We start from the raw sequence: 24,578 nt of genomic DNA, 5'->3' as shown, positions 1-24,578 counted from the left end.
AAATGACAAAAATATATTACACATAAGGATTATCATGCGATTTTTTTTTGCTTAAACCCCTTGCGGTAATTTGTTGGAAATGAATTGATAGGTTGAATAAATATACTAATGATTGGTTTTATAATGTTTATACATTATAGTAAGCATTAACAAACCAAACCGTCCCTTATTGACTGACGGGTCACATCGGTTTGAATAACGGCTCAGTCACCGATTTGACAGTTGCAACGTATTTTTCAAATTTCACTAAACGTCAAATTGAGACCCAAACAAACCGCGTCTAGGCGCGCTCGCTTTGTTATATCGTTAACATCATCGTTTATTTGTTGTAAATTGTGGTAAAACTTGTCTATTGTAGTGCATTGATTGCCTAACTGTGGCGCCATGACCAGTGCGACAAAACGTCGGCCCGGTGGGACTGGTGATTCGGGAAACAGAACTGCACAGCAAAGACAACAACAGCAAGCGCCGGAACCGATGGAAGCGGATGTCGATGAGGACGCGCTGATGTCGGAAGATGAGGAGGGAGGAACGCGTATCGGCGGCATCTACATTCCTCCGCCGGTACCCCCATATTGCTCGACTGAGTGCAAAGGTCCACGGCTCATAATTGAGTGCATCTCGAACTACAACTTTAAAAGCTATGCCGGGCACGTTATGCTCGGACCGTTTCACCAACGGTTTTCGGCCATTATTGGTCCAAACGGAAGTGGCAAGAGTAACGTCATCGATTCGATGCTGTTCGTTTTTGGCTACCGGGCTCAAAAGATCCGCTCGAAGAAGCTCTCGGTGCTACTGCATAATTCCTCTAAGCATCCAAACACGAATAGCTGCACAGTTGGGGTACATTTTAAGCAGATCATCGATCGAGAAGATGGATCTTTTGATGAGGTGCCAAACAGTGCGTTTGTTGTCGCACGAACGGCCTTCCGAGACAACAGCTCGTACTACACGATTGATAATAAGCGCGTGCATTTCAAAGAAGTATCGAAACTACTCAAACAGCACGGCATCGATCTGGATCACAACCGATTCTTGATTTTGCAAGGTGAAGTCGAATCGATTGCCATGATGAAGTCGAAAGCGCAGACAGAAAACGATTGCGGATTGCTAGAGTATCTCGAAGATATCGTCGGTACGACGCGATATAAACAACCGCTGCTGAAGATCAACGAACGGGTCGATTCGCTGAATGAGGAGCGCACAGAAAAGCACAACCGGTGCAAGTTGGCCGAGCGTGAGATGAAGGACTTAGAAAAACCGATGGAAGAGGCGGTTGAGTATCTGAAATTGGAAAACACACTAACGCGTACCCGAAATCAGCAGATTCAAAAATACCTTAGCGAGCAGAAGCGCAAGATAGGCGAACTTGAGATCGAAAGAGACCAAGCTGCTGGGATCCTTGCCAAGCACGACGAATCGTACGAGTCGATCAAGGCGGAGCGTATCGAAAAGGAAAATTTGGTGAAAGAGGAAATCAAGCAGTACGATGCGTTGCTTACGTCCAAGGAAGGAAAGGAGACGGCATTGAAAAATTCGCTCGACAACTACGCCAAGGTGCAGGCTAACATGCGCGCCACCAACGAAAGGCGTAAAAAGACGATTGAGCAAATTGCGGCCGAAAAAAAGCGTCTGGAAGAGCTGTTGGCAGTGCCAGAGAAAAATAAGCGAGAAATCGATGAATCGCAAGTAAAGATTGAGTCACTTACTAAACAGAAAGTCGAGGTTGAAGCGAATCTGGCGGCTAACATGGCAACTCTTAAGGACGAGACAAAAGTTCTGCTGGAGGAGAAAGAAAAGTTGCAGACGGAACTTGTCGAGTTGAAGCGCGTGGTGGATGAGAACAAATCGGCCTTGTCGATTGCTGAGTCGGAGCTGAAGATCTGCCAGCACGACGAGGTCATGGAGCAACGCAAGCTCGCTTCGCTGCGCCATTCGGTGGAGGAAACGGAACGAGATCTCATCGAGAAGCGCGAAAAATTGCAAAAGCTCGAGGAAACCCTACCCGTCACTCGAACCGAGCTCGAAATGGCGAAACAAAAACTACAAGAGAACGGAAATGAAGAGAAGAAGTTACGATACGACCTGCGTTCGGTGCAGGGCAAGTTGCAGGAATCGATGTCGGCAATGCAGTCGAACCGCTCACAGGGTAAGGTGCTGGATGCACTGATGCGCCAGAAAAACGAAGGCCGCATTCCAGGCATTCTCGGACGTCTGGGCAATCTAGGTGGAATCGATGCGCGGTACGATGTAGCCATCTCGACGTGTTGCGGTTATCTGGATCACATTGTGGTCGAAACGGTTAACACGGCGCAGGCTTGCATTGATTTTCTGAAGCAACACGACATTGGACGAGCCTCGTTTATAGCGCTGGAAAAGATACAGCAGTACCAACGCAATTGCCACAGCAAGATACAGACGTAAGTAGTTTGTAACGTAGTAAGTAGTGTAGTATCGGGTAAAACCGGTGATTATCAATGCATTGTTGCTTTACATCCTTCCCCTTCCAGACCAGAGAACGTGGCCCGATTGTTCGATCTGATACGTGTCGAAGATGAACGCGTTCTACCTGCGTTTTATTTTGCTCTGCGCGACACCCTGGTAGCCGAGAATCTTGACCAGGGTCAAAGGATTGCCTATGGTCGGCAACGATATCGTGTGGTGACGATCGGAGGTGACGTAATCGAAACTTCCGGTACAATGTCTGGTGGTGGCCGATCGCAACAACGCGGTCGCATGGGCACTACTGTGCAAACGAAGACATCTGCTAGTGAACCGGCGGGAGTGTCGAGTAGAGAAATTGAACAGCTGCAGATCCGAGCCCAAGAAATTCAGTCGCAGATCAACTATCTCCAAGAGCAGCAGAGTGAGCTGGAGAGCAACATTCAGCAGCTTACGTCAAAACTGAAGAGCCAAGAAATGGAAATAAAACGAATGCGTATGGACGTGGCCAGTCTGAGCGAACAGTTGCCTCGGCTAAAGGAACAGCTCAATAACCAGCAGGAACGCGTGGCTCAAACTCACTCTGATCCGGAAAAAGTACGCTCACTGCAGGCTAAGGTGGCTGAATTTAAAAAGGCGTACGAAAAATCCACCAGCAAAGCGGACAACTTGCAAACCGATGTTGATCGATACACGGCCAAAATAACCGAAATCACCAACAGTAAGGTAAAGGTGCTGCAGACGAAGATAACTTCGCTCGGAAAGCAAATCGACAAACTATCGGCGAACATCTCGAAGCTAACCGTCGACATCAAGACGTCCGAGCGTAATGTAAAAAAAGCAGAGGACAAAATAAAAAACATGGAGGACGAGGTTCAAGCAGCCCAGGACGCAATACGAACAGGAAACGAAGAACGGACGAAGCTTGAAGAGGAAGCGAGCCAGTTGCGTGAAGAGCTGGAAGAACTGAAACAAGCCATTGAAAAAGCGCACGCCGGCTCCTCAAGCATCAAAAAGGAGATCGTTGCTCTGCAGAAACGAGAAGCCGAGGGGAAAATGAAACGCCTCGAGTTCGAGCAGATTTTACAAACCATCGAAACGAAGCTACAAGAAACGAAAGACACGCTACCACACTGGAGGAATAAGGTAAGCCCATAATAGGATGTTGTTTGAATATAATTATGCCGACAAAATCTTGCCGGTCTCTATAATTTTACAGTACTAATGCCATGTATTTGCTCAAACTTTATTGATCTAAAATCTAATCATCACCACTGAAAAGTGACCGATTAACAAGGCTCTTAACGCATCGTTTGAGTATGACTAGCTACCGATGGAGTATGTAAATGCGATTTTGATCATTCGCACACTCCAAGGAAGGCAAACTATCGATGTTCAGAGATCCAGGAAAAGATTTTCCTTCTCCTGTACAATGCTACCAAATCTTTGACCCGATTACTTCCGAGAAACATGAAAAGTGTATTAACTGGGGATAGACAGCAAAAGGTTAAATGCACTTTTTTGTTATTGTTATCGTTTTCTTTATAGAATGCGGCGGAGATTGCAATGGGAACGTGTGAAATTAACTCCATTGCCTTGCCATGTTCCAAACACCTTAATTTTACATTCATTATTAGTATGAATAGTATCAAGTAGTTTTCTAAAATTCACATGCATAAATAGAACATCGAGTGAAGAGTGGGTACTGAAACATTGTGAAACCGGTGCATACTGATAATGCTGATAAAATGAACTGAAAAATGTGCTAATTTCTGTTGAGAATCCTCCTTGTAACTATTATTCTGGTTACAACTCAAGATAGATTAAAAGACGGTTGATGCAATCTCTCACTCCAAACACGTGATGTGTGGTGTGGTAACTGGTAACAATTTGGACTTACTTTGCAGCTCAATTTGTTTTAATACTGGTGTTTGGTGAAGACCCTGCACTACAAAGAGCCATTCTTTAAAGCTGATGCGGGTGAAGACGTATTTTATCGTCGATTTCGAGACGTGCTGAATCGATCTCCGATACTGTCGGCAGTCCGCTCGGCCATTCAAGCAGCTCCGGCTCATTGTGCATAATCATTTCCGCTTCCGCTGAAAGGATATCGAATTTGAAGTGCACATAAGCGAAATCCGTTTACATTTTTTTGTGATAATACTCGAAAAAGCCATACCTTGTATTCGATGTATTTTGGTGCCATATGCAAGATCGGCATAGTAGGCGACGATAAACGAAAGGGGCACAATAGGAGCGAGGGTTCCCGGACGTTTTGTTGTGCGAAAGCGACCCATTAGTCCGGCAGTCGAGACGACATAGAACGAGGCTAGCCAGTAAAATAGTTCACGTGCCCGGGAGATCTGCATCGCAGTTTCGCGCTCTTTCATCTGATAGTGCATCTGTATCCAGCGTTCCATCTACATGCGACAGCAGGGTATAAAAATTAATAACGCGAATTTCAGGATAAGGCTAAGGATACAGTTGACCCATACAGTGTACCTTTATTTTGTTCATCTCGGAAATGTACTCTTGGTTCTTTTTTACCACTTCCATTCCGGTAGGGTGTGAGAAGAAGCTGCCCATTTTACACGTCGCACTTTTTGAGACTTTCTGCGTTGGTTAGAGAATAATCACGGAAAAAACAGATTTTTGTTTTTTGGAAACCGTCTCAAGGAAGCAGGTTCTTTGCGGTTATTAAATAAACATTGATGAAAACGGTCGCAAGCACATTGGCTGTCAACCGGTGAAAACATTGGCCTCGTTCTTGGCGCATGCGAATTGAGTACGGTACAATAAGGATTGAAGACCGGTGGTATTGATAGTATTTGAAATGAAATTATATACATATTAGATAGTTAAGATGGTTTATATACATTATGTTAATTTATGAAAATAGATAAAACCTTTAATTACATGCAATCAAACATATGAGTATGTTTCATATTCGCTTGAAGCACGTCATAAGGTCTGCGATTGACTAGAATCATTATTAACGTTTTTTTTTAATTAATTTTATAGCTCAAGCCCCTTAAATTACATGAAATCCCGGGCGCTGCGGCTCAAGAACCATTAAAGGAATACACCGAAGAGGAACTGAGCGGGTATAAGCTGCCAGATTTACAATATCAAATATCCATCTTAGAGGAAAAGCTTAACACGAATAAGCCAAACTTGTCCGTTATCGATGAGTTCCTCAAGAAACAGGAAGCCTATCTGCGGCGTGTCGCGGTACTGGAGGAGATCACTGCGAAGCGTAATGAGATGCGGCAGCTCTACGACGACGTTCGAAAGAAGCGATTCACAGAGTTTATGCGCGGATTTCATATCATTACGAAGAAGCTGAAGGAAATGTACCAAATGATAACGCTTGGTGGCGATGCCGAGCTCGAACTGGTCGACTCGATGGATCCGTTCAACGAGGGTATCGTTTTTAGCGTTCGACCGCCGAAAAAGTCATGGAAAATGATCTCAAACCTTTCGGGTGGTGAGAAAACGCTATCCTCGTTGGCGCTGGTTTTTGCGCTGCATTACTACAAGCCTTCGCCACTGTATGTGATGGACGAGATCGATGCGGCGCTTGATTTCAAAAATGTCTCTATCGTGGCGCATTACATAAAGGTAACGACTTCATTCAACGTGCATTTAAATAATGAAACTAATGGGCAAATTTATCGAATTACAGGAACGCACAAAGAATGCTCAATTTATCATCATATCGCTCCGTTCCAACATGTTTGAACTGTCCGATTACCTAGTTGGAATCTACAAAGTGAGTGATTGTACCAATTCCGTTACGATTGGCAACGATCCGCAAAAAACTGACTCGCACATGGTAGGGTCACAGCAACAACAAACGCAGCAATTTGACTTCTTGAATCAGAGCGTCAACCTGCAAAGCGAGGAAGACGGTGGCAAATCCATACTCGATCCGAATACGGATGAGAACAGTGAAAAGCACACATTGCCATTGCCGGATTTGGATAAGAACTCGGAGCAACCGGAAGTAGCTAACACAACACCGGTAGAACCAGTGGTAGAAAGCAACGAATCGAGCTCAGTTGTAATCGATGTACAACCGATGGAAGTTGAGGAAAGTCAAAAAGAACCTGAGGTCTTGTAGTAAACGAACACATTTTTGACAGTTTTTTTAATACTTGAAAATAGTTGTGTAGGAATGGACAGCTTTTGGTAATCGCATTTTGTGTCTGTTTAGTTTAATACTTTTCCCATGGTTGTGAGTTATTTTTGACCTGGAAAATAAATGTGTATATAGTACTAATATGAAGTTAGTTTATAAATTACGTTTGTTCACTTCTACCGTTGTAGCCGTTTGATGAGATGAAATAATTCCCCCTTTCTAAGAAAGATCGATGCTCTTCGATAAAGCATGTGACGGCTATTTTAAAAGATGCTTTGTGGATGCTCCATTTTGCAGTTTACCCTTCCTGAATTCTGCACTTCGAAGCCATACGAAAGTGAAGAACCGGTATGGCACGCGGCAGCTGACATTTTGGCACGCCTGTTCCTATCTTTAGCACATGCCAAGGGACCGATACGTGTACTCGTGTTGCTTAATAGGTGAAGATTAAGGAATCACCTAGGTCAAGTTCCTGATGCTTCTTGTTAATGATGATTCTTTTACACTTTGGGGAATAAAGTTTTGTAAGTTTTATAGCTAATGTTAACGATGAAGAATTATTAGAGATGTGTCCACAGTTGAATATATATGTGCAAATTCCTAATTACTTATTTACAATGCCTTTAAGCATACGCATGTAAAACTAAAAGTCTTTAATAAGTCTTATAGCTCCTGCAATTCGGAATTATATCTTATATCGTTGTCAGAGCTCCAATTTTTGATATTATATCTTTACATATCAGACACGACTTCGCAAGTTTGCCTAATACTCGTGTGATAATAATGTGATGCTATCATTATTTGTTTCTATGAGAATTGTTTTATATTGAAAGTAGAGAGTATGCTTTGAATAAGTAGTCTTTAATATTCGATTTAGATCTACATATCGATCATTTTTTTCACTGTCACTGAACGTAACGGACAGATCAAACGATCGAGCTATACCCGTTAGTTGTCGACTGCATACCACCGGCCGTTGAAAACATGCGCGCGCGCACAGGCAACTCGTTCACCTTTTACAAGGTCGTCGATGTCAACGAAGTCGTAAGCCGAACCGTACAACGAAGCCGCGGGCACCTAGGAAAATTGCACGGATTCTATTCATACTGTTGAAAACGCTTGTGCAGTGAAAACGCGCAGCAGCAACGAGCGAGTTCTCCCGCCTAAAACACTAGTGTTCATCTTTGCTCCAACGCTAAAGAACCAAAGTAAGTGTGCAGAAATGGTTCCAATCATTTCAAAGCTAATTTTGAGCATCCGCCTAGCTAGTGATAAAGAGATATGACAAATTGCAAGTGCAATAAAAATGGTAGAATAGCATTTTTCAAAACGTCAGGTTGTTCCATCCTTTCTCCAACCGGTACTTGTGCTCGAGGGGATTATATTTTTTCGACCGTCGTGTCTAGTGCGGTGAAAGTGAAGTCGCGCACGATTGCACAATAATTGCATTTTACGACCGTGCAGTGTGGGTGCGAGAGTGGAGAAAGAGAGGATGCGAGAACTATTCCCGACCGTAGAACCCCTGAATTGGTGCATCCGGCAACACGAATGCGATTGCTGGCTGTACAGCAAAAGAAACGTTCGAAACCTTGTGCTTATCATGCAAAGGTCACCTTTTGCTGATTTTTTTTCGTTTTAAATTTGTGATGCCCGCCTGTCGAGTTGCCGGTTGCTACCAAAGCACGAGGATGGCGAACAAATTGGAGCATGAAAAATGCAGCTGTGAACTCGAGGGTTTTCCACGATATGCACTATTTTTTCTCGACGATTGCGTAATATTTATACAAGGGCTCGATAAGAATGGAAACAAACCGGGTTCTGAAGCACGGCTTTTCTGCCTCATTTTGACTCCTCGAGTCTTACGGCGTGCCACGAGACGTGTTTGTTGTAATTTCGAATGTCCTCTAATCTGAACCTAGAGGTCAATGAAGATGCGCCTCCGTCTCGCTCGAGTCCTTTCAATATTTTATTTTCGCACCTCGCTTTTTTGTGGAGAGCATAACATGATGCAAAGTGCTGCCGCTTTTATGAAATGTGTTGATTTAATATGTCGATACTATTTCGTCACTAAAATGAATTTTAAACGTGCCTTTTCATTATGTATATTTTGAACACGGCATACGAAAAGTTCTTTTTTTATATCGCGCCGATATTTTTGTTACTGGACAATTGTCCTTTTCCTTGGCGTGCTATTTACTTTCACTGTCAGGGGCACCTTTAACCTTCCGATAATGATAGCAAATCACTATCAGCTGCTGATTTCGCTGTCGGAATCAGTAAGAAACAGCAGATTACCTTATACACAAACCTCTTTTCCTACTGGCGATCGCGTGTTCTTCCCAGATTCATGCTGATAACCTTCGTACGCACCGTATGCTTGTAAATATCAACAAATACCTCTCCGCGGGCAATCGTCCAAAAAGCGACCCCACGCGTGAACATCCGGCGACCGAGCATGATACGAGGAATTATGTAAGGCGTCTAGGTTCCGCGATAATTAAAGATAGCAGTAGTAATTATCATTTTACAGTCAAAAAACTTTTTCCTAAAAATTGAAAGTTAAAAAAAACGGGAAAATATTTGCTTATTACACTTTTAGCCATTCGATGATTAATAGATGAAGTTGCATTTAAAAATGCATTCCAAGACAAATTGCAGTATGGTCACTGTTTAATATTCTTTCTTCTCGTTTCATTTCTATTAGCTCCAAGATGCCGTTCAAGAGTATTAAGGCCCGTCAGATCTTCGACTCGCGTGGCAACCCCACCGTCGAGGTCGATCTGGTTACCGACCTTGGGCTGTTCCGTGCCGCCGTCCCGTCTGGCGCATCCACCGGTGTCCACGAGGCGCTGGAGCTGCGGGACAACGAGAAGGCCAACTGGCACGGCAAGGGTGTGCTAAAGGCGGTCGAGAACATTAACAAGCTCATTGCTCCAGCAGTGTTGGGCTCCAACCTTTGCGTTACGCAGCAGAAGGAGGTAGGCTTTTTTCTCCCTTCAAACATGATACGCATGGTGTGGCTTTATTAGCAATCTTGCAGGATGAGTTCGAAGCGGAGACTATTTTTATAACTGGCATTGAATATTATGCAATGAAGGCAGCGTGCGCCCACTCTCCTCGTAATTACTTGCCGGTAGACAATTCGTTCCGTAATGATATTCCCTATCTTTTTCTAGCTCGACGAGCTGATGCTGAAGCTTGACGGAACCGAGAACAAGTCGAAACTCGGTGCCAACGCTATTTTGGGCGTGTCGTTGGCCGTCTGCAAGGCTGGCGCTGCAAAGAAGGGCGTCCCGCTGTACAAGCACATCGCTGACCTTGCCGGCAATGCCAACATCATCCTGCCGGTGCCAGCGTTCAACGTTATCAACGGTGGCAGCCACGCAGGCAACAAGCTGGCTATGCAGGAGTTCATGATCCTGCCGACTGGCGCGTCCTCCTTCACCGAAGCGATGAAGATCGGCAGTGAGGTGTACCATCATCTGAAGAACGTTATCAAGGCTAAGTTCGGATTGGACGCAACCGCTGTCGGAGATGAGGGTGGCTTCGCCCCCAACATTCTGGAGAACAAGGAAGCGTTGAACCTGATCCAGGACGCCATCGCAAAGGCGGGCTACACCGGCAAGGTCGAGATCGGCATGGATGTGGCTGCGTCCGAGTTCCACAAGGAGGGCAAGTACGATCTGGACTTCAAGAATCCGAAGTCGGACCCGAGCGCTTGGTTGACGCCTGATGCGCTGGAGCAAATGTACCAGGGCTTCATCAAGGACTTCCCGATCGTGAGCATTGAGGATCCGTTCGACCAGGACCATTGGGATGCGTGGAGCAAGATCACTGCTAATACCACGATCCAGATTGTCGGTGACGATCTGACGGTCACGAACCCGAAACGTATCGCAACGGCGGTCGAGAAGAAAGCTTGTAACTGCCTGCTGCTGAAGGTCAACCAGATTGGTTCTGTGACGGAGTCGATCAATGCCCACCTGCTGGCGAAGAAGAACGGATGGGGTACCATGGTTTCGCATCGTTCCGGCGAAACCGAGGACACGTTCATTGCCGATCTGGTCGTTGGGCTGAGCACTGGCCAAATCAAGACTGGTGCCCCTTGCCGATCGGAGCGTTTGGCAAAGTACAACCAAATTCTGCGCATCGAGGAGGAGCTTGGTGCCGGCGCGAAGTTTGCCGGTAAGAGCTTCCGCCATCCGCAGTAAGCTTTCTTTCACGGAGAATCCACTTGATAGCGATAAGAGGCGCTTCAACGAGAAAGGGACTGTGTATGTGTGGTTTGCTGAAAGCAGTCACCGTTGAGAAGAAGAGGGCGACCTCTAGTCTCCATGTTTCCTTCTCCAAAGTGATTCGACAAAAGTCTAGACGATGAGTTTGGACGGTGCTTCATCTCCAAGATATTTAAACTCGCCAGTGCAGACATACACTCTTATTTCACATATGTGAAAGACGGATGAATAAGACCCATAATCTATCCAACCCAGCCTCGGTATTTATCGTCACAATGCGCTACCGCGAAAAAAGTATAAATTATAAGGCTTAAACATATTGAATGTTATAATTGTTAAATGAAAGTGTGACAGGCACGTTTGTCAATGCATTACTGAAAGTACATGATCATTCGATAATACAAAGAATCCATGGTAGGAATACAAAATGTTTCGTGTTTTTTTTCGTTATCTATTTTGCCACTGACAACTTTATCATTCTCGTAGCAATATCATTGCCAAGAGCAAAAATTGTTATTAGATATTGGGATGTTTTAATTGGTTAAAAAGTGTGAGGTATGATGCATTTCCTTTTCCATATTTTATGAAGGGTTGGGAATAAAGGAGAAAAGCAATCTACGATGTACCTATGGTCAAGACCATTGGTAATTATGTTGCGGCGAAATATACAGAACAATTAAATATTTACCAGCATATTGCCAAGGAATAAAATTTATGTAATAATGGAAAGGGAATATGATTAATATACGCATCCAAGCTATTGTTTTAATTGTGTACATCAAGAGAGACAAGCATGACTGCATATGAAAGTGCGCAGCCACTTTTGTGCATACTGGTTAAGTTTCTAATCTGTAAAGATAAAAGAAATTGTGTTTCTGTTAAAAATCTACAAAACTGGGGATACTTGGGATGTATCAGTTGAGAAATTCATTCGAGTATCAAGTTGATTATGAGGGTTGGATTTTTTGTGGATTGTTGGAAGCATGAGTGCTTATGAAAGAATGCAGCCATGCATACTATTCAAGAACGCCGGCACTAGTAAAGTGAAAACAAACTGTTATTTACGTAAAACATGTACGACATTCAACTAGACTCGTAATATTTGAGTATTTACTAGATCGCACAATTAATAACGATGATTGGTGGTGTAATAATGGAGGTGTATTAATTCAAAGTTTCGTAATTTGTGAAAATATCGTTTGAAATATCAAAACTGACGCATTCCACTCTGACGTTTATTTTGCCACAATGCGAGCGTGTGGGTGTCCGTTTGTTTTGGCTCGTTTGTTGATAGTGATTAGTTTTATAACTCTTTAATTTAAATTAAACTCAATAACAAACAACAGACATTGCTCTAGCGTACTTAGCTATATTCAATTACACTAAAACGAAGAGCAGGAATATTTTTGCAAGAGGTACAATACGTTCTGCTGACCTTTATTGTTACAGAAAATGGTTGCCTATTTCTAAGGGCTGGGTTGTATAGGAGCTCGTTTATTTTCATGAAATTGTTTATTATTTACATTTTTCTTATTATTCTAGCCCAGAGGCACAATATCATAACTGGACAATGTTGTGGCAGACACCTGGCAACTAAGAACGAAGTCGCTCTTGCCGTCCGCGTTGTGCGAAGTAAACGGTGCTCTAGCAACAATCCTTTAAACCGTGCCGTACTTTATGCGCTATGGCAAAAAATTGGCTTGCCAGAACGAAAAAAAAGTTCCTGCGACTTCATCCTGCTTGGCGTGTGTACGTGATTTTGCTTGGCCTGCTGGTGCTGTACAACGAGGTGTTCATCTATGTGCTGCAAAAGTTTAAATGGTCAAATATTTATTGCAAAGAAGGTAAGCGTTGCAACTGTAGAGACACACTAAGGTCACTTATTTGCTAATTGATCTCAACACATCCCATTACTATAGCAGAGTGCGTGAGGATCCTTCTTGTCGCAGACCCGCAAATACTGGGTAAAACCTACGACACACATTTCTACGCGGGACTAGCAAACTACGATTCTGATCGATACCTCGCCTGGTACTACGAACAGGCCGTCGAGCATGTGCAACCCGATGTGATAATTTTTCTGGGCGATCTCATGGACGAGGGTACCGATTCAACGGAGATACATTTCGAGGAGTATTACACCCGCTTCGGGGCGATTTTTCCAATCCATCCCACGGCAAAAGTGATCTATATACCCGGTGATAACGATATCGGCGGGGAAGGCAGACAGCCGCTTAATCCGATCGCCAAGCGACGATTCCGACAGTATTTTTCCGAACGACCAGCCTGGGTAATCAACGAAAACCTTACGATCTATAATATCAATCGAATTACGCTGGAAATGACGCTGAACGATCCGCGCATGATGGACAGTACTGGCGCTGATTTGTCCGATCGGTACCTGCGAATATTCGTCAGCCACATGCCGGTCCTCGACGTACCGTCGAGCTTTACCTACACCGCCATCCACAATCTGAAACCGAACGTGATTTTTTCGGCACATTTGCACGTCTCGCAGTTTGCACGCATTCATCGGAGTCGCCTAAAAACGGTACGTTACCGGCCGTTGAGCCAGGACAAAAAAACGGCCTACAAGGTGCATTCGTTCGATCTAAGCTACCATCAGGATACGCAGGAGCTGCTAGAAATTATAGTGCCCACGTGTTCATATCGCATGAGCGTGCCAGATATCGGTTATGGTTACGCTGCCATCGGTAGGAACTGCTGCTGCAATTCTTGCGGGATAATCTGTGCAATTCTGATTAATTATCTCTTTTCTTTTTGTGTCTACGCAGATGGCACCACGCTGAAATACACTGTCCTGTGGACAACTCGACGGTTCTATCAGCTAATATCGTACGTAGTCATATTCGCCGTCCCAATCGGATTGTCTTTGCTGTATGTTTTGTACAAATTTCTGCGGGAACACTGTACCTGTCGGCCAAAGTACGAACGTTTACCGAAATAATCTCGGTGACGTGCGCAAGTACAATAATTGCGGTCAGTGTACTTCATCGTTACTTAGATTATGGAGCGCATCCCACAAGCAGCTGTTAATAAAGGGCGATTATAAAGCAATATTTTCATAATCATAATTGAATTTACAACTATTTCTTAATTTTTGGCAATTGGGAGTGTAAGCGAACACATGAAAGAATAGAATGAAGTCATCAAAGAGCTATGACACGTTAAATGTGGTACCAATCGAATTGATGATTTGAGGACGTGTCCGATTCGTTGATGCTATGATTTGATGTAGACTGCAACAGTGCTGTGCAGTTGTGTATGCTGAGCGATACGATGTGCGGTATAATGGTCGGGTTGGAGAAGGAGGGAAATGGAAGAAAACATTATTAGGTTGGAAAAGGTCAAGGAGGGAGGATGCGTTAAAAATAGACGCTCCGCGATATCGAGACGCGGTAGATACAGTGCCGGTCGCGTAGGTATGTACGCGGAATAATTTAGTTCAGTGGGTGGGTAAACTGAAATTAATATATTTTTGGATAATAACCAAGTAAAACTACACCAAATGGATCGGGTGTAGAGTGAAGAAATTGGTAGTGCTGGTCTCAAAAATTAATCATCTGATGGCTAGTAACAAAGCGAGATTGGAAAATCAAAAAGCTTGCAGCAGGAGGACTGGGCAAGTTCAAGCGAGTAAAAATTACTCGATGCGATTTTATGCCAGATAATGTTGAGGGAAAAAGGATGTTAGAAAAGCACCCAATGTTGGAGAAGCGCCTACGAAAAAAAATAGACGCAATAGTTTTCAGGAAGAGCTTAATTTAAAGCTTTATAGAGGGGTTGGTAAAGCTTTTTAAAGCGTTCCCTTAGGAATAGGATTCAGAGGTCATAAGAGGAATTTTCTTCCAGTAAATTTTCAAACCAATTCGAAAACATGTATGTGATAAATGGAACATGCGGTTGGATTTAAAATTATTAGAAAAATTCGTTTAGTGAAATTTATCCCAGAAGCGAGCTGGAAAGAAAAGTGGTTTCGAAAACTAATAAGTAAAGGAACAGATTATTCTGAAAACGTTTACGGTAAGATGTTAGATATTATTTCTCTAAAGGCTCGCCCAGTACAACTTTTTTTAGAATTGTATGAGCTGGGGTCCAAAAGCTTGAGAAAGTCATTATATAGAGTTGGAGCTGGGATTCCTCTAAAGCTTGACAGCAAATTTTCTATTCTGTTCTATTCTATTTTCAATGCGTAAATTAAAAAATCGGAATCAACAAATTTAGGGGTTTTCAAAACATAGCGGCACCCGCGCTTGCTATATAATACTTTCTGGTAGAATAATCGAACAAAATATACGCTTGCAACGTGGTATTATGATCGTTGCTTTTATTATTCACATATTATCTACTTCCAATAAATTACACAGTTGTTTAACTCGGAAAGCAAAAATAAGAAATAGTCATTACGACTGTACATACGTGGCCAGCTTGGTTTTTGTGAATTTTGATGTTTTTATGGAGGATTATCTTTCATTTTGCAACAAAGTTCAGCGTTGCATGCGTCCAGCTTTAATTTACAATGCTCAATGTTCTCTCAGCAGTTCTATTGTGTTGTTGCCAGTTGTCTCGCGAGGAACTGGTATGGAACTCAACATTCACTGTGCGAAATGGTAGCCCAGTAATATAGGTTATGCGGTTTTGTTTCAGGATCAATTTCTCGAGCCTTTTAGGATACCGGAAATCCCAGAAAGAGATCGATGAAATCTGATTCAATGATAGATCCATTTCCAGCAGACTGTCGAGTTCTGCAAATGCGTCCATGTTGATGGTCGTTAAATGGTTGTTTTTGAAGCTTATGTAGGTGAGATTGGGCAGATTGTGCAAACAATTCGGCACGTTTGAAAGATTATTTGATTCGATGTCAAGAGAATTCATACTAGGTGTAGGCTTCCATTGACAAAATTCTACCGCGTTAAGTCGATTGCCAGAAAGCATGAGGCTGGACAGCACATCGCTTGTAAATGGCCCATTAAGTATCTCAACTTGGTTATACGAGAAGTCCAACTTACAAAATCTTCCGAGAATTCCGAGTGATGCTAAATTGATGATTTTGAGCTTATTAAAATTTAGCAAAATTGTCTGGAAATTTCCGTGCACTTTCATATTTGGAATATTTGTAATAGTATGAATTTTGTTATATCGTATATCGAATGATTCTAGTTGTTGTAAAAACATTAAAATGTTTAAGTTTAGATATTGGATAAGAGATCTATGGACTGTTATGTCTTTCACATGCCGCAAATTCTTCAGAGAGGGTGGTATCTGCTCGAGGTTGCTGGAAAGGATCGACAGAGCGGCAAGTGAATTATTCTTCTGAAAATGGATCCATCTTAAATCGGTGCTCATAAGAAACATTCGATGAATCGTGGCGTTGCCTGGAAAAATGACAATTTTGAGTGCTTTGGACGATAGGATTTGAAACTCTTGTACGGAATGTGGAATATGACTTATAAAACCTTTATCTATCATTCGAGCGGTCAAATTTTTAAACTGTAGGAGCTCAATGTCTGCCGGTAACTGATGTAACAACATTTCTGCTTGTTCGAGATCCACATTTTTTACGCTACAGGTTTTGGCCAATGGATCTCCACAAAATAATGTGCATGCCGAAACATAGGGTGCTAATAGGATGTAAAAAATCACAACGAAGGGTTCTTGCGCATACCGTTCGTAAAAATGATTACTGGTAGTTATTCGATGTGAAATCAATAATAACAAATAAATCATTTGCGGAATACTATTTAAGATCGGTTTTACAAGTAACACTGGCTAAATAGTACATGAATGTTATATTTATAATCTCAATAACATCAAAAAACACAATTCGTGTATCATAAAATGATCATTTTCTCTATGAACTGTTTTTTGTTCTACTTCCATTAAATAGAAATTATCACACTTCTAACTAACGAAAACTGCAAAACAGAAGCAATTGTTCAACAGCTTAACGCATTAAGGTTTATGGTTGAGAGGATTTCAATTATTTTTCTTTTGCTTTTTCTAAGTCCGAGTTCCAATCATTTTATTATTGCCATACTGATCGCTTGCGAGACATCGAGCTTTCAGTAGCTTTGAACAAAGTTAATGGCTGAGAGACGTATGTGTGAACTGAAACTATAAATGTTGTGTGTTGCTCCAGCTGTAACTGTGATCTGGATTGATTTGTAGATGATGGATGCTGAATTTTTCACTCATGAGTCTCGGATGACCTCATGTAGCGTGTGAATTAAACATAATACAGATTAATTCACAACCCGGGCGTTGACTCTTGGTGGAATCCAGGGCCTTTAAGAGTTTTCCACTCACCATTACCTGCAGTATGACGATGGTCATGTATATATTAACCAAACGGCGACATCCAACGGCGATATTTTTAAAACAGCACATGTAAATTGTTACGTTGTAGATAATAGATTGTGACCCTTATTGCTACATTGTAGATAGTAGATTGTGAGTAGATTGTCACGCGTTGTGACCCGATTGTGACATGTAGATTATTTATTGTTTCCTGTCGACCTTAGAGCGTTAAAATCCTAGAAATCATTTAACAATATTGAATGGGTTACTAACTGATTGGTTTTCGCTAGGCGGCCTCAAAACAAGTCCACTTACCTTTCCTTGCTGTTCTCATTTAAACCTCTCATTATTCAACTCATTCTCCATTTCCTAGAAGTATCAAAGAACGCCCTGCAGTAAGTGAATGGAAATATATTTCCTCTTTATTGTTAAGTAAAGACTTTTATAGATTGAAATAGTATTTGCGTTGTGTTTGGTTGGCCCATTACATTCTGCTCCAAATGGACCTCACGTATTGCTGTTGGGAGCGTAACTTCGCTATACATAAACGTCGATATTCGATTATTCTTCAAGTACAGATACTGTAAGTTGTTTAAACCTTCAAACGCTTTCAAATTTATACAAGAAATTCTATTCTCATCTAAAGCAATGGCTTGTACGCTCCGGAGGAGTTTCAAGCACTTTGGCACCTCCGTCAGACGATTCCGACGCACGTGAAATGTTATCATGCTTGGCAGTGGGAGCCACTCACATAGGTCAAGCGTCCTCAACGAGTTGTCAGTCAGCGTAAACGAATAGAGCATGATATTTTTCAATCCTCCAGATAAGATTACTAAGAAGTTATGCTCAAAATAGATATTTTCAAGCTTGCTATATGGTGCAAATACACCCACATTGATTTGCTTCAGTGCGTTGTGCTTAAGATTGATTAACTGTAAAGATCGACAGCATTCACGGAACCGCTCGTGAAATGTTACAGAATCGATACGATTGTTTTCCAAATCAATTTTCTCTAGATTTTGGAAATCACAAAAGAGTTCCAGTTTCAAATGTCGAAATGGAGAATGATTAAGCTTGAAAAGTTTTAAACCGCTCAAACGTGCCAATGTTGCAGGTATGTGGAATAAGTTGGTTTTTACCAACGACAACCAGGATAACGCGGCGTTTTCATCAAACTCTATCGTGGTCAGCGAAGTATTAGTGATCATAAGGCTACGTACGTTGTTGTTCGCTGGCATAACAACGTTTTTTACGCTGCCAGAGTCCATAATATGCAGAAGCGTTATGCTTGTCGTGAGCTCTCCTAGAAGAAGATGGTCGACTGTTGAGGTATTGAGTTGAGTCATCAATAGAGTATACGCTTGTGCAGGAACGTGCCGCACAACGTAGGTTCCTTCTTCCACTGGGTTGAGATTTTCCACTTTGCACTGAATACTGTACTCGTCGAAGCAAACAAATCGAAACGCTGAGACTATGTTGGCCAGCATAACACTTGATTATGAGAAGAGATTTAGTACGTTTACATGAAAGATCTACTGTGCCATCAGGATAGGAGAGCAATACAATACCAGAAAGGGAATGCTGACGCGATGTCCATGAACAAAAGTTTGCTGTAAAGCTCTGATGAAGTCTTACTCAATACTATCTCACACCAACCAAAGAAAGAAGTTTTTTATCGCATATTTTAGTAATAGGACTATTGTATAAACGCACAATGCGTACGAAATGTAGAGCAATGGTGAATATTAACAAATGTCATGGTCAGTTATGATGTTTAGTGATAAAGCATTTCTATACCACTGGCACTAATCGCTCACAAAAAATACAAATGATCGTTCAGAAATATATTAGAACACTACACACAATTTATGCGTAAAATCACATTATAATGTAATCATATGCTTATAACACTATAATTAATATTTAATCACATTCACATTCTACAACTAACCATTATTTTGAACGTGAGCTTAATGCATGTGCTCTAAAGTTGTCTCTTTCAAACGACAAATTAAATTAAATAATAATTTATCTCACAATAGTGATGCTGAACTCTACGGTTATCAAAAGTTTTGTAAACAACCTATTTTCAGTATTATTGCGTTATTTAAGTGATTCTTTCCAATAACCACATTTTTCTTTCTACAAACGGTAAGCTAATTTTCTTTAGACAAGTTTACTTTATACATGGATGATTAAGGATTGCTTGGTCTTTCAAAGCTCAACAACAGGCATCTGGATGCGTAAGGAGACATACGCCAATCGTGGTCCGGAAACTTTTAACGATTAGGTTTAATCTCGCTCGCACCACATAAGCAAATAATGATTCAATAATCAAGCGTATGGCTTAATGTAAATTATAATGTGGTGATCACTTGTTACGTAAAGACTTTTATAGATTGAAATAGTATTTGCGTTGTGTTTGGTTGGCCCATTAGATTCTGCTCCAAATGAACCTCACGTATTGCTGTTGGGAGCGTAACTTCGCTATACATAAACGTCGATATTCGATTATTCTTCAAGTACAGATACTGTAAGTTGTTCAAACCTTCAAACGCTTTCAAATTTATACAAGAAATTCTATTCTCATCTAAAGCAATGACATGGACGCTCCGGAGGAGCTTTAAGCACTTTGGCACCTCCGTCAGACGATTCCGACGCACGTGAAATGTTATCATGCTTGGCAGTGGGAGCCACTCACAAAGGTCAAGCGTCTTCAATGAGTTATCAGTCAGCCTAAATGAAAAGAGCTCGGTATTTGCTAATCCACCAGATAACAATGCTAAGAAATTATTTTCAAAGAAGATATTTTTAAGCTTGCTATATGGTGCAAACACGCCCACATCGATGCGCTTCAGTGCGTTGTGCTTAAGATTGATCAGCTTTAAAGATTGACAGCATTCTTGGAGGCGCTCGTGAAATGTTACAGAATCGATACGATTGTTTTCCAAATCAATTTTCTCTAGCTTCTGGAAATTGCAAAAAATGTCCAGTTCCAAATGTCGCAATGGCGAATGATGGAGTTTGAACACCGTCAAACTGCTCAAGCGTACCAGAGTTGCGGGTATGTGGTTCAAATCTGCTTCCTCTAACATCAACCAGGATAATGCGGCGTTTTCCTCAAACTCTATAGCGCTCAGCGGAGTGTTGGTAATCGTCAGACGTTCTACGTTGTTGTTCGCTGGCATAACAATGTTTTTCACGCAGCTAGAGTTTACTATATGTAGATGCGTTACGCTTGTTGTAAGCTCTCCCAGTAGGAGATGGTCGACTGTCGAGGTATTCAGGTTGGTCATCAAAAGAACATACGCTTGTTCAGGAACGTGCCGCATGACGTAGGTTCCCTCGTCCAGTGGGTTGAGATTTTCCACTCTGCACTGACTACTGCACTCGTCGAAGCAAACAAATCGAAACGCTGAGACTATGTTGGCCAGCATAATACTTGATTATGAGAAGAGATACAGTACGTTGAGATGAAAGCTCCACAATGCCTTCAAGATAGAAGAGCAATACAATACCAGAAAGGGAATGCTGACGCGATGCCCATGAACAACCGTTTGATGTAATGCTTTGATGAAATCATTGTGGACACTAAATCATTCCAACTAGAAAAGGTGTTTTTTATTTCCATATTCTAATAACAGGACTAATGTGGACTAATGTGCATGCCCTGATCATTGATTATATTTAGCACTCTTTACCACTAATCAAATGACAACAAATGATCGTTTCAAAAACATCCCATAATTGCTTTCAGACAATGTAGCGTAGAACGTTATATAGTTCATACTATTGTACTCCAAGTACTCATTGTATTATACTCCAAGTTCACACACGACAACTGATAAAAAACAGCTTTATAATTTAAAAACTAATTAGCTAATGCTTTAATCAAAACATATTGAAAAATACAAATGAAGATATATTATTAAGTTAAGACTTTTATAGATTGAAACAACATTCGTGTCGTGTTCGGATGGCTCAGGAGATTCCCTTGCAAATTAATTTCACATAGTGCTGGTAGAAATAGTCCTGGGTTATATGTGAATGCTGATATTCGATTGTCTTGTAAGAACAGGTACCTTAGGTTGGTTAAACTGTGAAACGCTGCCATATTAACGCTAGCAATTTGATTGTTTTCCAAACCAATGATTTCCAAATTCTGCAGCTGGTTGAGGCACTTTGGTATCTCAATTAGATTATTCCGGCGCACATAGAAAGTGATCATTTTTGACAATGGGCCCCATTCGCAAAGATCAAGCGTCTTTAGCGAGTTATCGTTCAGCGTAACTGAAAACATCAGGATATGCTTCAACCGTCCAGTCAACGACGCGATCAAATTATTTGCAAAATAGACGTCTTGAAGTTTGCTGTATGGTGCCAACATATTCACATCGATTCGTTTCAGTGCGTTGTGTTTGAAATTGATGTGCTGTAAAGATTTGCAGCATTCGTGAAAGTACTCGCGTGAAATCACAGATTCTATACGATTGTACTCCAGGTCTATCGTCTCTAGCTTCTGGAAATTGCAAAAGATATCCAGATCGAAATGTCGCATTGGGGATTGATTGAGTTTGAAGTGTAACAAGTTACTTAAGCGACCCAGTGACGCGGGTATGTGGTTCAGTTCGGTTTCAACCATCGTCAACCAGGATAGTGCGGCGTTTTCCTCAAACACTATAGCGGTCAGCGGAGTGTTGGTTATAATCAGACGTTCTACGTTGTTGTTCGCAGGCATGAGAATATTTTTCACGCGACTAGAGTCCACAATGTATAGGTGCTTGATGCTTGGCATGAGCTTTCCCAGGAGTAGATGATCGACAGTTGTGGTATTGAGCTGAGTCATCAATAGAATGTACGCTTGTTCAGGAACGTGTCGCATAACGTAGGTTCCTTCCTCTAGTGGATTTAGATTTTCAACTCTGCACTGCACATTGTACTGGTCAAAGCAAACAAATCGAAACGCTGAAGCTAGGTTTGCAAATATTACACTAATATTAAAAAAACTAGATTCAGTACGATGAAAGTGTATCATCACTATAAGAGAGCAATACGATACCTGAAACGGAATGCTGATGCGTTATTCATGGCAAAAAACTTCGCAGTAAAGCTTAACAAAACCCTACTGCTTACTACTTGGCAGCCACTAGAGAAAATGGTTATTTTTTCATATTTCAATATCATAGCAATTGAAATAATACAACAAAGGGAAATGAATGAAATGTTGTTGAATATGGTACATTAACGCCGATGATGATCAGTACTAACAATAGCGCCATTGATGAAGTAGTGTAACTTGTAGCCTGTACCATTGTTACAAATCACAGACTATTCAGAAATGGTGGTAATATGCGAATGATCGTTCATCGGTAGACACAAACTTATTTCGCAGTGGTTATACAGAATTTACACGCAATTTCACGTTACAGCTATTAAGGCTTTTATTATCCATGAGTTTGGTGCGTGATCTTTAAATAGTCGTTTATTTAGTTTTCAAACTAAATTTTGATTATTATCATAAATTACATATTGTGTTCGACTTGTTTCTCGAGATGTTTGTTAGACTAATATTCGAAGCTACAAATTTAATAGTTTAGGTAGAAATACATGTGAACGATACTAATGCTCTTCATTGATACAGCTGGTCTCCGGAAAACAGATAATCCACTGAGCTACAAAAAAAAGGAAATTTCACGTGCGTTAACAACCTTTTCGATTGCATCGATTGATGTTTAGAATAAAAAATGAAACTACTTATAAAAATCAACACATGCTTAGTCGAGAGGCTAAATTAAACAAAAAGCTACAAATTCAGCTGTATGAGCATGTACAAATAAATTTGTATTGTAGTTAAATTCTAGTATATTTATTTCTTTTTCATGAATAATCATTCCTGACAATAAATATAAAAATTCAGTTTTCTTCGTATTATACATGTATCTAATATGAAGTAATTATTTCTTTTTTGAATGTTACAGCTGTAAGCGAATTTTATTTCATCTTTTAGAAATATACTAAGCTAAGACGGCTCTAGATATCCGTTTCGATTAATTTTGCAGCTTCTATTCATAACAAAATGCATATTGTTATCAGTAGCTTTTTCGTCAGATATAACGTCACTTCGTCTACATGGCGCAGCTTTCGTGAAATTTATCAGACGGGCGCATAAAAACGTTCCAGACAGTCGATCGATTGTTCTTGGCGAAATGAGTACAGTACAACGTGTAGTTTGCAAGTATAAAAGCCATTGCTGTGGCTTGCGAGTTTATCATACTTCACCTGTTAGTCGATAGACCGTCAAAAGTCCATTGGAACTCGTTCGTTTGTGAAAATGAAAACTCTGTACGTTCTAGCTGTTGTCCTCGGCTTTGTGGCGGTAAGTTGGCATACATACAGTTGGGAACAATGATTTTGCTATTGTTAGACTTACTCTACAATACTATTTCTTACAGGTTACTCACTCTGCACCTCAGTTGTTTTCCGGAGTGTTTTCAACGCTGTCTCAGACCGTTTACAGCTTAGTCTCCCAAATCACGCAGCTGTTGAACAATATTGTCGCTTCCGCAGGATCAGCCGCCCAAACTACGCTCTCAACCGTGGTTACGAACGCACTGTCTCTGCTCTATGGAGTCCTCAACAGTTTGGCATCGCTCGTAACCGTTCCGCAAGGAGTACTCACGACAGTCAATGGATTACTGACCACTGCTATGAATCAAATTTCCCTCGCAGTTGCCGATGCTGGTTCCCTAGCTACGCAAGTGCCAATTCTTGGCAGCGTCCAGAATATTCTTACTTCGACTGTCAGCAAGCTGAGTGCATTGAATGTACCAGCTTTGGTTCCACTGCAGTCCACTCTTACTCAGCTGGCCAACACTCTCGGTAGCGCTGTGGCTCAAGCTTCGGGATAAATGGAGTTTTCATTCTCATCCTCGAGCATGCTTCATGTTGTGACTAGGATTTGTATGATCTTGGAACTGAGTTCCAAATAAATACTTGCAACAATAATAGTTCAGATTTATATATATCCGAATCAAGTGCCTTAGTAGATATATTTACAGTATATTTTTAGCAATTGCATTCCTTCAGCGGCGAATATCCCATTTTATGTTTGTCTTAAAATTGCATACATGCAGGGGTTTTACACACAAAATTGCACTTTATCTCAAGGGGGTATTCTACTACAACCGTGTGAACTCCAGCCTATTTGTGATGTTTTGTACAAATGAACTGAAACATATTTGTGCATTTTATACAACTTTGCTTCCATGAATACATCAAGATAAAAGCAAAACAATTAAACTGAAGTAATACAATGGGGTTCCAATTTGAGCACTTTTGGTTTCTCTTGAAACAGGTCTATCAACTGATTGTGGCATCGGATTAGTAAACTTTTAAATATGTTCCATAACTTTTATCAAGAAAGTTTTAGATTTATATTTTAT

General features: G+C 41.3%; 6 protein-coding genes across 7 annotated transcripts; 4 read left to right on the top strand and 2 right to left on the bottom strand.

Annotated features, from left to right (window-relative positions):
* The first annotated feature begins 384 nt into the window (after positions 1–384).
* On the top strand, positions 385–6,565 carry LOC128724025 (structural maintenance of chromosomes protein 4). Its single transcript, XM_053817790.1, has 4 exons — positions 385–2,420; positions 2,511–3,588; positions 5,464–6,063; positions 6,128–6,565. Exons 1-4 carry the CDS (start codon positions 385–387, stop codon positions 6,563–6,565), a joined length of 4,152 nt encoding a protein of 1,383 aa, XP_053673765.1.
* LOC128723376 (plasminogen receptor (KT)) lies at positions 4,408–5,028 on the bottom strand. Its single transcript, XM_053817110.1, has 3 exons — positions 4,945–5,028; positions 4,622–4,862; positions 4,408–4,541 (listed from the first exon to the last, which is right to left on the bottom strand). The coding sequence occupies exons 1-3, from the start codon at positions 5,026–5,028 to the stop codon at positions 4,408–4,410; spliced, it is 459 nt and encodes a 152-aa protein (XP_053673085.1).
* Positions 6,566–7,652: 1,087 nt separating the features above from the next.
* Positions 7,653–11,238, top strand: LOC128725261 (enolase). 2 transcript variants are annotated; one of them, XM_053818991.1, is made up of 3 exons: positions 7,653–7,791; positions 9,288–9,561; positions 9,760–11,238. In XM_053818991.1, the coding sequence occupies exons 2-3, from the start codon at positions 9,295–9,297 to the stop codon at positions 10,792–10,794; spliced, it is 1,302 nt and encodes a 433-aa protein (XP_053674966.1). In that variant the 5' UTR covers positions 7,653–7,791; positions 9,288–9,294; the 3' UTR covers positions 10,795–11,238. The 2 variants fall into 2 exon arrangements, with proteins under 2 accessions (XP_053674966.1, XP_053674965.1); XM_053818990.1 differs by lacking the exon at positions 7,653–7,791 and adding an exon at positions 9,039–9,055.
* Positions 11,239–12,502: 1,264 nt separating this feature from the next.
* On the top strand, positions 12,503–13,907 carry LOC128725727 (uncharacterized). The gene is made up of 3 exons (XM_053819493.1): positions 12,503–12,662; positions 12,738–13,532; positions 13,614–13,907. The coding sequence occupies exons 1-3, from the start codon at positions 12,503–12,505 to the stop codon at positions 13,784–13,786; spliced, it is 1,128 nt and encodes a 375-aa protein (XP_053675468.1). The 3' UTR covers positions 13,787–13,907.
* A 4,532-nt stretch (positions 13,908–18,439) lies between these two features.
* LOC128724024 (prolargin-like) lies at positions 18,440–21,982 on the bottom strand. The gene is made up of 3 exons (XM_053817789.1): positions 21,283–21,982; positions 20,190–20,407; positions 18,440–18,457 (listed from the first exon to the last, which is right to left on the bottom strand). The coding sequence occupies exons 1-3, from the start codon at positions 21,980–21,982 to the stop codon at positions 18,440–18,442; spliced, it is 936 nt and encodes a 311-aa protein (XP_053673764.1).
* Positions 21,983–23,467: 1,485 nt separating this feature from the next.
* LOC128724023 (uncharacterized) lies at positions 23,468–24,081 on the top strand. Its single transcript, XM_053817788.1, has 2 exons — positions 23,468–23,512; positions 23,589–24,081. The coding sequence occupies exons 1-2, from the start codon at positions 23,468–23,470 to the stop codon at positions 24,042–24,044; spliced, it is 501 nt and encodes a 166-aa protein (XP_053673763.1). The 3' UTR covers positions 24,045–24,081.
* The last annotated feature ends 497 nt before the right edge of the window (positions 24,082–24,578 follow it).

This window comes from Anopheles nili, chromosome 3, assembly GCF_943737925.1.
Source record: "Anopheles nili chromosome 3, idAnoNiliSN_F5_01, whole genome shotgun sequence".
NCBI classification, from domain to species: Eukaryota; Metazoa; Arthropoda; class Insecta; order Diptera; family Culicidae; genus Anopheles; species Anopheles nili.
Note: the sequence above shows the minus strand (reverse complement) of the source record. Positions and strands in the feature narration are given on the sequence as shown.